Source organism: Ahaetulla prasina, chromosome 2 (genome assembly GCF_028640845.1).
Source record: "Ahaetulla prasina isolate Xishuangbanna chromosome 2, ASM2864084v1, whole genome shotgun sequence".
NCBI lineage: Eukaryota > Metazoa > Chordata > Lepidosauria > Squamata > Colubridae > Ahaetulla > Ahaetulla prasina.
In genome coordinates this window covers 117,025,178-117,037,418 of record NC_080540.1, presented here as the reverse complement: position 1 = coordinate 117,037,418, position 12,241 = coordinate 117,025,178, and the positions used below count along the sequence as shown (strand labels likewise).

The 12,241-nt window shown below is 37.1% G+C and overlaps 1 protein-coding gene across 1 annotated transcript in view; it reads left to right on the top strand.

The window, feature by feature from the left end:
- Positions 1–12,241, top strand: part of LOC131190545 (voltage-dependent P/Q-type calcium channel subunit alpha-1A-like) — an 84,797-nt gene that overhangs the window by 44,107 nt on the left and 28,449 nt on the right. The window contains exons 3-5 of the mRNA XM_058167881.1: positions 3,258–3,349; positions 4,547–4,699; positions 6,588–6,775. Coding sequence (XP_058023864.1) covers positions 3,258–3,349; positions 4,547–4,699; positions 6,588–6,775 — 433 coding nt within the window. The remainder of the gene's footprint in view (positions 1–3,257; positions 3,350–4,546; positions 4,700–6,587; positions 6,776–12,241) is intronic.

Genomic DNA, 12,241 nt, shown 5'->3' with positions numbered 1-12,241 from the left:
TCTGGAATAATTAGCAAGAAGAGAATTAATGTTTGCATTTATAATTATTGGAGAGGAAGAGATTACAAGATACTGTAGTAAATTGGCACAAAATGGGAAATACACATTGAAAGAAATGTGAACACCAGCCTGGGAGCTTCAGGTGTGCTAGGCAAATAGTGTATTCTCCATTGTGCATGAGTTATATTGGAGAGGAAGGGACTACAGGAGAGTTAGCAGGCATATAATGGAGAATATACTGGCTGTTTGCCTAACAAACCTGCAGTTCGCAGCCCCAAGCATGCTCAGGATTGCCAGCAATAGTGCATTCTTTTCAGTGTGGCCAATATTTGAATAGGGATTTGCTTTTTACAAAAGAGTATTTTTGTAGACAGGGAGGGAACCTAATATTGAACTATCTTTGTTTGGTCTAGCATAATATAATTGAGTTTAGAGTCACTAAGTTCTTTTTTATTGGCCCAGTGAAGCTATGTTTTACTAAATGTAGAAAATGCCATTATGTTTAAGAGCTCCATACTGAAACAATTATTGATATTAAAATTATTTATTAGAATTGTTATCTCTTTTATTTATTAAACATGAAACTCAGTTAACTGAACATTTAAAAATGTATCACAAATATCATTGCCTGGCGCTGATGGTTGATATGGGTTGCTGCCAGCATCCTAAGTTTCAACCAAGTGTCTTCTTAAAATGTACAATGTAGCACAGTTTTTTGCAGTTCTGCTGGTGTTATTGCAAAAATTGAATGATGATGATGATGATGATGTAACAATGATACCCATTGTCATCGGGGCGCTTGGTACCATGTCCAAGAATTTTACAAAACACATCAAGAAATTGCAGCTTCCTGTAATAACACCAGCGGCACTGCAAAAACTGCACTACTCGGAATATCATATATTTTAAGAAGGTATTTGCTTGATACTAGTACGTTGGTAGCAACCCGTATCAACCATTAGCACCAGTCAATCGTATTTGTGACACATTTTTAAATGTTCAGTTGACTGAGTTTCATGTTTAATGAATAAAAGAGATAATAATAAAAATTCCTACCCAGAAATTTGACTGGGCCACCATTATCCATTTGTTGGTTACCTTCTAAGTATACCTTGGTAATATACTCTTATCTACAGTCATCTCTGAAGAAAACTCAGAAATTGCAGGGATACAGAACATGGTGGTCTGATTTCTGCCTTATATTTTCTAATAGATTTCTCTGGCAAAGCAGCACTGACTTTACCATTTCACGATACTAGTATAAATTCCTCTATGCCTTGAGTCTTGCTTACCAGAAGGAATTATTTCTTCCTGTATGTTGTGAACCAAGAACTTTGATCATCCACTAAGGGTTTATTGTAAGTGCCATCCTAGAAGTCCATCTGGAAGTAACCAAGGCAAGCATTTCAGTAGCCACTCCAGTTTTGAGAAAAAATGCCCCTAGAAATTTGGAATAAGACATTCTGTCTTATTGGAATTGAAATTTTGAAAATTTATACAGCCCTGGAGTAAAAAGGTTAATATCCTTTTTTACTGAGATTACAGAATCAAGGAACAGTAGTCTTAACAAATTAATGATTTCCACAGCAAAATTAGAAATTTCGAGAAAGATGGGGAATGTGAAAATCTCAATATACTTTGGATAGTCATGGATGCTTTCTAAGCAAATAATGGATATCATCATAGGAAAATCCACATTTCTTCCTGGTCTGGTTTGTGGAAATAGCTCACATTTCTAGCATCAATAGCTCACATTTCCAGCATCACATTTCTAGCTCACATTTCTAGCATTTTCTCTTTTTTTAAGGAGAATTAGGAATAAGAACGAAACAATAATCTAAACTAGAATTTGAAATATTAAAGATGCATAAAAGTATGATTAGCAGATAAATATTAGAACTAAATAATGGGTGATTAGATAATGAAAGAACATATTTCAAATATATTTTAAAGCAAACATACGTATTAACAGTATTACATTGGAAATAAAAAATGGGTGATTAGACAATGGAAATATATTTTAATATATGTATGTATAGTAATAGAATGATACTCTATATCAGCGGTTCTCAACCTGTGGGTCGGGACCCCGTTGGGGGTCGAATGACGATTTGCCAGGGGTCGCCTAAGACCATCGGAAATATGGGAAGTATACTTGCAAGTCGAAGAATCACGCTCCAATGGTTGACTCCACAAGCCAGCTGCAGGCTCTTCAAATCGCTAGCCAAATTCGGCTTCAGGCGCGATGAATTAAAAAAGAGAGAAATCTTTGCTCTTATGTCTTCGTCTCAAGCCAGCTGCAATCACTCCCAATCGCTAGCCTAACCTGGCTTCAGGCGCGATAAACTTAATAGGGGAGGAGTCTCCGCTTTAATACCTCCATCCTCAAGGCAATCGCAAGCAGTTCAGATCGCTAGCCAATACGGCTTCAGGTGCGATAAATTCAAAACGAAAATAATTTTATGGTTGGGGTCGCCACATCATGGGGAATTGTATTAAAGGGGTCGCAGCACTATAAAGGTTGAGAACCACTGCTCTATATCATAGAATTATGTATTAATGATTGTGATTGGTACTAGGAGTGTATATTGAGGTAATGAATAATGAAAGATCGAAGGATGATTTTTTGATATAAATTGATGTGAAGAGTTAACTAAAGGAAGTAAAAAAATGCATCTTTTTTTTAATTTGCATTTATATCCCGCCCTTCTCCGAAGACTCAGGGCGGCTTACACTATGTCAAGCAATAGTCTTCATCCATTTGTATATTATATACAAAGTCAACTTATTGCCCCCAACAATCTGGGTCCTCATTTTACCTACCTTATAAAGGATGGAAGGCTGAGTCAACCTTGGGTCTAGTGGGGCTTGAACCTGCAGTAATTGCAAGCAGCTGCTGTTAATAACAGACTGTCTTACCAGTCTGAGCCACAGAGGCCCTTTGAACATTATAGTGATATTGGAAGGGGAAAAAATAGAGATAGAAACAAGAGGGAATAATGTATACACACCCACACACCCACATGTGAAGGTATATGAAAGAACAAAAGGAAGGTTTAGAAATGAAGGGTATAGTAAAAGATATGTGTATATGAAACAATGAAAATGAAATGTAATAACTAGGAGTAATAATATGTTTATTGTACTGAAATGTATGATATCCAGATATCACACTATTCATGCATTGATATGTATAAACAATATAAAATAAAAAACTTGAATTATTTTTTTTTCCTGTCTTTTTTTTAATGTTACAGCATCTTGTCAACAGTTGGTACTGAATTTGACTTGCGAACTTTGCGGGCGGTTCGTGTACTCCGGCCGCTGAAGTTAGTGTCAGGAATCCCAAGTGAGTAGCTTTTAATTAATATCTTTCAACTAAACAACAGCTATCTTGGATTACCATACTCTGACACAATCAGTTTACCTTCTTCATATAGATTAGTACTTAGACAGCTTATATTTTGTCTTTTAACTGTTTGATTACTTACTTCTGTCACCATCCACTGGAAAGCTCATATTTTACTTTAAGCCTTTGCATGGAATCCATTATCTAATCAAAGTATCTCTCCTCTCTTTATGAGTCTCAGGCGATAATCCTCTTTTTGAGAGCAAGCTCCATTAGACACAGTAGGATTAGAAGGCACAAAATAGTGTACTATCACTATGCTCATTTTCCTCCATATGAAAAAACAAAATTCAGACAAAAGTGTATTTATTACGTATATATAAGTATATAATATTTCCAAACTTTATATATATATTAATATATAATTATAAAGGTAAAAAAGGTAAAGGAATCCCTGCAGTTTTATTCTGCCAATAGTATCCAACTTTAGGGGCAGTACACATTTCCATTTCTTTTTAAGCCATTGAGTCATATAAATTTATATTTATATATAGTTAGAAAAGTGTCTAAAATATGTTGATTCTCCAATCTATTTCCTTGATAAAGGTAAAAACATCCTTGTTGTGAGTTTTACTTGGCAACAATATGGATAGCCCCTTCTTCCAGAATGTCTTTTTTTTTCTTCACAGTTTATCCAACAGCCCTGGAATTTGCTGGGGGACTCCTGTCCAAATATTAACTATACTTGATTTTACTTAGCCTTTGGAGCCCTGACAAAATTGGTCAAATGTGACCTCTTAGAAATAAGGGGACTAAGTTATTGCATGAATGAAAATTATCCCAGTGCAAAATAATTATCAATAGGTCCTAATAAATTTAGAAATACAGGAAGCTTTGACACTCTGACTGCTTCTTACTTGTTAGGGTCTTTTGTTAAAAAAACTTAAATTATTAGTCTTGGCCATTCATCAGTAAAAGAATTGACACAATAACTCCATGTTTTACATGGAATAGCTTTCCTTTTTCTCCTGCTTTAAGGTTTATAAGCCTCACATGCCATGTTAAGAAAGATGAAGAATATAAACAAAGTAGAGAGCTGTGTGTAATTCTATCAATATTCAGTTAACATTCCAATAAGGTTTGCTGCTGGGTGTGCTTTAAGTCTATTCTCTGATGATGCTCTGTCTTTTGTTGCAGGTTTACAAGTTGTCCTTAAATCCATAATGAAGGCCATGATACCTCTGCTACAAATTGGCCTCCTCCTATTTTTTGCAATCCTTATTTTTGCAATCATAGGGTTAGAATTTTATTTGGGGAAATTTCACACCGCCTGCAAGGATATTCATACAGGTACGTAAAACACATTCTATTCTCCTACAAGCTATCCAATTCAAAAAAGTTAGTAGAGCTGATTTTTAAAAAATGGAAAAAAGTAATTATTGACAAATGTTATCTCTGTTAATGAACTGTTAATATAAGGTTCAAACATTGTACTAAGATATAATGCAAATTGTTTGGTTTTGGCTTAGTGCAATTTATGGTGCCAACTATAAACCATGATTTATGCCTGTATGAACTAGGCCATGATGGATATTTATTTATTTATTTATTTATTTATTTATTGTTTTGATTTCTATACCGCCCTTCTCCTGAAGGACTCAGGGCGATTTACAGCCAAATAAAACCAAAATATAAAAATTAAGAACATTATTAAAAGACTGTTTAACATATTACGGTTAAAACATAATATGTTTGTTGAATTATCAGTTATATTTACTTTGAAATATAAGCTACATAAGAGGAATGTAAGTCAAAAGACAGGCCGGGTGGTTAATCACTTTTTATATTTATGCACAATATTCCCTGAAGAGTTAGCTTCAGAAAAACATAGTTCTTTTCCTCAGAAACTAATCCCAGAAAACTGATGGAATCATAAACATGCTAAGAGAAAAAAATTGCATTATGAATGAAACAGTATCACAACAGGGCATGTCAAAAATTTCTTCATGTGAACTCATTTTAAGAAAGACTGATGACTTCTATTATTTTGCTGGTTAGAGCAACTAAAAGCTTGAACTTTGTTTCCATAGTCTATTTACACTTGGTACATGATTCACTCCATATTATGGAGAAGCATTCTAATCTACATGTTGCCACAGTAACAAATAAAGAGGGGATCTTTATTGTATTGTATCCTCCCTGCATACAAAACAATCTATAAATCTATACTTTCTTTTATAAATTGAATCTAAGTATCTCTTGTCTGTGGAGATTTTCAGTCATCCTGGTCATGGTTGTCCCAAAGGTGCTTTTTCAAAAAGCAACCGGATTTTGCTTATTCTCAACGAAGTCCAGCTGTCTTTTGAAAAAACACTTTTAGGATGAAGTATTTCTTGACAATTTCTATGTTACTTCTCTTTACATTTTGTATATATTTAATCAATTTGTCTTAGTAACAATAATGAACCTTAGAGCTGCATAGTGTCACAACAAATCCTTTGAATTCTTCATCTGAACCTCTTTAGATTCTCAAGTAACTTTTTGGAATCAAACCCCAAAGTGTGTATTGTACAGTTCTAATAAACTTGAATATATTGTGGACTGAAAATATAGATTGATGTACATTAACATCTATGTTGTAATTGAGGATATATGTACAAGTGTATGTAGAAACAGAGAGCCATTTTGTTATTGAATACATATATATTGTACTGCCATCACATTCTGCTAGATTTGCAGATCACCAATAGGCAAATTTCACAAAACACTCTTGCTTTCTCTTCCACTACCTAAATAAAATAATAGGATTTTTTTTTCAAGTCAAGTAAGCTTCTAAACAACATCAGCCTGCAAAACAAAGGTGGTAGCCCATCAGAAGTCAGGAAGCATCGGACTTGAGGGAGGAAACAATGTTAAGTTGTGGAGGCAAGTAGCCTGTATCATTTGAAAAACACATCTGGGCAGTCCCTGTGCTTTTCTTGGAGGAGCAAAGAATTAAAACCCAAACCATGCTGGTTTCTGCTTTTCTATATGGCTGTACAGCATCTGAAAAAGCACTGCATGGAAGGGAAAATGTGTCTGTATGAGTACCCTGGGCCATAATTTTGGAGGAAGGGACTTCTTGAAGAACAGCCGGTGCTGTTACAAGGCAAGTGATACCACCATTTTTTCTGCCTCCTGCAGTTGCTTATCTGCTTGCCCTAGTCTACTAGAGGCCCTCTTTTTCTTCCCTCCCCAGATGAAATCATGCAAGAAGCTCCATGTGGGAAGGAAGCACCGTCACGCCTCTGCCCTAATGGGACGGAGTGTAAAGAATACTGGCAAGGACCCAACTATGGGATCACACAGTTTGATAACATCCTCTTCGCTGTGCTGACTGTCTTCCAGTGTATCACCATGGAAGGGTGGACTAACCTCCTCTATTATGTGAGTTTAGCACTATGCTTTATCTAAGAATTTGCTATGAACTGGAAAGTTATAGTCTATATTAAGGGTTAGTAAAAGAAGCTGCATAATGGTGCTATAATTTTTAGCTGTAATTCAGAAAGTGAGAAGTTCTGGAGAAAGTAATGGATACATTGACTTGATGGTGGAGAATTACCTTATGTTTTGATATAGAAAGAAGGCGTTATTAATATCTTACAAGTTATGATGTGAAAGAATCCCATTCTTCATCTGTGAACTTCGTAGTAAATTGACATACATGTGTCTCTTTTCCTCAAGTTCCTTACGAACTGAATTGAAGCACTCCAAACTATAGCATTGCTTGCTGTTATTCCAAACAGGCTTTCTCTGGATCTTTTAGATAACATGAACATACATGCATATTTATTTATTTTATTTTATTTATTTATTTTGTTGAGTACATATTAGATATAAGTATAAGCATGAATTGAATTCATAAAGTGAATACAATTAAAGGGAACATTAGGACAGGGATAGTAGGCACGCTGGTGCTCTTATAAAAAGCCCCTTAGAGACCACTTAGGAATGGGGTAAGGTCAACAGTAGACAGTCTTAGGTTAAAGTTTTGGGGGTTTTGGGATGAGACCACAGAGTCTGGTAGTACATTCCAGGCATTAACAACTCTGTTACTGAAGTCATATTTTATGCAATCGAGTTTAGAGCAGTTCACTTTAAGTTTGTATCTATTGTGTGCTCGTGTATTGTTGTGGTTGAAGCTGAAGTAGTAATTGATAGGAAGGATATTGTAGCAGTTGATTTTATGAGCTATGCTCAGGTCATACCGAAGGCGGCGTAGTTCTAAATTTTCTAAACCCAGAATTTCAAGTCTGGTGGCATAAGGTATTTTGTTGCGAGCAGAGGAATGGAGGACTCTTCTTGTGAAATATTCTGGATGCGCTCAATTGTATTAATTTCCGATATGCAGTGTGGGTTCCAGACAGATGAGCTGTATTCAAGAATTGGTCTAGTAAATGTTTTGTATGTTCTGGTTAGTAGTGTAATATTAGCAGAGAAGAAGCTACGCAAAATTAGGTTTACAACTCTTAATGCCTTTTTGGCGATGTTGTTACAGTGGGCTTTGGCACTTAGATCATTTGATATGAGTACTCTAAGGTTCTTGACAGAGTGAGAGTCATCTACAAGGTCATGTCCACTTAGCTTGTGTTTTGTGTTCTGATTCTTTTTGCCAATGTGTAAGAGAGAGCATTTGTTGGTTGAAATTTGGAGTTGCCAATTTTTTGACCATTCCGACACAAAGTCAAGATCTTTTTGAAGGGTAGCAGCATTATTAGTAGTGTTAAATAGTTTAACATCATCGGCGAAGAGAATGCAATTACTTATAATATGATCACAAAGGTCATTTATGTATAGTATGAAGAGTGTTGGTCCTAGAACGCTGCCTTGGGGGACACCGCTATTAACAGGTGCAGGATTTGATAGGGACTGCCTATTTTGACTGCTTGTTGTCTGTTTGACAGGAACACAGTTATCCAATTATGGAGGGGTCCGGAGATGCCGTGGGATTTTAGTTTTAGAAGTAGTTTGTCATGTACCACTGAATCAAAGACTTTACAGAAGTCTATGTAAATTGCATCTGTTGCTTTGCCCTGATCAAGATTTGTAGTCCATATGTTTTTGCAGTGTAAAAGTAGATTACAGGATAATTTTTTTCTGAAACCAAATTGTTTATTAGAGAGTAGGTTGTTTGTTTCTAGGTGGAGGGTAATGGATTGGTTGATGATTGATTCCATTACTTTGCAGGTGAGGCAGCATAAAGAGATTGGTTTGTAACTTTCAACTAGGCTGGGGACTCCCTTTTTGAAAATAGGGATGACCGTGGCTAGCCACCATAGGTTGGATAGGGAGCTGGTCCTGAAAGATTTTTAAGATTATGCTTAGGCGTTCTGCTATAACAGTGGAAAGCTTTTTAAGAAGTATGCACATAGTCCATCAGGTCCAATAGATAGAGATGGTTTCAGTCTACGTAGTGCCTTTTCAACATTATCTTCTGTGAAATCTAGTTGTGTTAGATCGTTGTAGTCATTATTAGTATGACTAGGGAATGTTGGGCAAAGACTGAGCCGAAGAATGTGTTAAAGAGGTTTGCTTTAACTGCTTCATCATTGCATTCTTTACCGTTAGGTCCTTTTAGAGGTGGGATGGATCTCGAGTCTTTAAGTTTGTTGTGCGCAATTGGATTTCGTGCGCAGAAGGTTTTCTTCTTGTTTGATGTGGTAATTGGTGCATTTAGTCTTTATTTGGTGGCATATATTTTTGTAGCGGCTCTGTAACATAGTAAGAAGCAAAGCGTGATGTTTAAGGACAATTCGCAGATGAGTTTATGTGCAACTTGAATATTTTTTAAGTTTAGTGACTTTTTGTAGAAGATAGCTACTCCTGATCGTTTCGCGATCAGACTGGTAAACATGATATTCTCTTACTGTGATGATGAAGCCATGGAGGGATGAGTTTAGCCATGTTTCACAGACAAATATAATGTCAAATGTACCAGTATTTAATAAGAGGAGAGGTTCGGGCATTTTGATTACAATGCTTCTTGCATTTATTAGTTTGCATTTAAGTTCAGTAGTGGTTGGAATTGAGGAAGTAAGGAGTGTGCGTACCTAGTTTTGGATGTCGGCTGGTTGGATGTTCTGTACGATGGATGGTTGGATGTTTTGGGTGATGGAGGGTTGGATGTTGGGTGATTGATTGTAGATTTTACTTTTTATGCAGTCAGCGTGGTAGTCGATGTATCAGGGATGAAATCCAGCAGGTTCTAATAGGTTCTGGAGAATCGTTAGCAGAAATTTTGAGTAGATTGGAGAACTGACAAATGCCATCTCTGGCTGGCCCCAGAGTGGGGTGGGAATGGAAATTTTGCAATATCTTTCCCCAAGGAGGGGTGGAAATGGAGATTTTGCAATATCCTTCCCCTGCCACGCCCACCAAGCTACACCATGCCCACCTAGCCACACCCACAGAACCAGTAGGGAAAAATTTTGGATTTCACTCCTGCGATGTATAGGTTAGATTCGCCTTCGTCTTGGCGTCTTTTGAGTTCTGTGCGGAGTTCACAGAACTCCGCACAGAATATATGAACATATATTATTCATATTCATATATATATGCATATGAGCAAAGTTGTAAGAATATATGAACATCAGTATAGTTGATAAAATGGGGTTGTTATTAGAAAATAAAATCACTTGAATTCTGAACATAAAATCTTTTCTACTGCAAAGCATAGACTGCAGAGCATAAGGAGCTGGTGACTTCTATAAGTCACAGGCACATTTTGTTATATAATAGCAACAAGCACCTATATAGATCCAATAGCAGCCAATTTCAAATAAAGCTTAAAGTCTAAATAATTTGAATTGTCTGAGAGATCTGGCATTAATGGGTAAATTCTTTTAGAGCACAGCAAAACAGGCTAATCAATGTTTTATATAAGTTTTAAGAACCAGGGAACGGGGGCAAGGGAAGGCTAACTAAATCTGTATGGAATATGAATGACTCTAATGAATAAACCCATTTTAGGGCAAAAAATATCTTTATTGCAGGTTTTGACCAGCTTTTGTAGTAAAAAGAGAAATAGTTTGACACAACAATTTATTATTGGGAAAGAGAAAAAAATGGGACAATAGAATGACAAATCTGATCAATGGTTTGCAGAGTTGTATAATTCAGTGAAGATATTTGGTTATCTGATACCAAGTGTGGGGTTTAAGAAGCAATCAGCATAAATTTTATCAGTGTGTTCCCAATTTGACCTGTTGTAATCATGGGAATCAATTGTCTACTTGTGCTTTTGTCTTTTGATAGAAAAAAAACCCTAAAACTTTATTAATGATTATTAATTGTTCCTCTTTATAGTAGGATAACAGGGTTCTCAGTGCCTGCTTTATGCTTACAGAAGTCAAGGAGAAAAGAACTGCATCTTCATCATAAAGTAAAATTGGGATGTGTCTATCGGCTAGTTTAGGTCCATGGATATCAACTCTCTGAAGGGTTTTAATCAGAGAGTTGATATATATGTTAAAAAGCATTGTTTCATTCTCTTGACATAAAGTTGGAAAGATCCCTTCTCCAATTACATCCTACTTTAAGGCCAAATTTATTATATGGTTTATAGATTAGGGGTGAGAGTTTTCTGTCGGTAGAGGATCTGCTCAGAATGTTCCAAAGTCTTATCCTTGAGATAATTATCATAAATTGCTATGAAATCTATAAAGGGTACATATAGATTAAAGTCAGTGTGGTTTGTGCGTTTGTCTTCTAAATTTTGAAGTGCTAGATCAGTGAGGCACTGAGTGGGCCGCAACCCAGAAGAGCAGCTGCCCAGGGCACATGCGCACGACCAAAAATGAACTTCTGGTTTCTGGGGCACATGTGCACAACGGCCAGCTACTCTTCCAGGTTTCTGGCATTCATACGCGCGCAAAAATCAGCTGGCCTTTTTGCATGCTGCACTGCCGGAAACTGGAAGAGCTGGTCTTCTGTTTTCCTGGGTGAGCATGCGCCCCAGACAGCTGATTGTCATGCACACATGCACGCCAGAAACCTGGAAGAAGAACAGGCAATGCCACGCATGCCAGGTGACATGGTTCCACATGCCACTTCGGGCACACGTGCCATAGGTATCACCATCATGGTGCTAGACAATGGTCTATAGTCCCAGTTGAAAACCTGCTTGCTCTGGGTCAGTTATTCCCTCTTCTATTACCCGGGCTTAGAATTTAATTTATTTTATTTATTTTATTTATTTTATTAGATTTTTATACCGCCCTTCTCCCGAAGGACTCAGGGCAGTGTACAGCCAAATAATAAAACCCCACAATATACACATTAAAACAGAAACTTAAAACCAAGCATATTACATAAATGGCTGAAATTTAAAACAATCAATTTAAAACCCTAAAATTCATAAATAACCCCAATTAAAATTTAATAAGACTTTTAAGCCAGTCCTGCTTGAATAAATAAATGCGTTTTCAGCTCATGGCAAAAGGTCCGAAGATCAGGCAATTGGCGTAAACCAGGGGGAAGTTCGTTCCAAAGAGTAGGAGCTCCGACAGAGAAGGCCCTACCCCTGGGGGCCGCCAGCCGACATTGTTTGGCGGACGGCACCCTGAGAAGACCCTCTCTGTGTGAGCGTACGGGTCGGTGGGAGGCATAAGGTAACAGCAGGCGGTCCCGTAAGTACCCGGGCCCTAAGCCATGGAGCGCTTTAAAGGTGGTAACCAAAATCTTAAAGCACACCCGAAAGACCACAGGAAGCCAGTGCAGGCTGCACAGGAGTGGTGTTACATGGGAGCAACGAGTGGCTCCCACTATTACCCGCGCAGCTGCATTCTAAACTAGCTGAAGCCTCCGGGTGCACTTCAAGGGCAGCCCCATGTAGAGAGCATTGCAATAATCCAA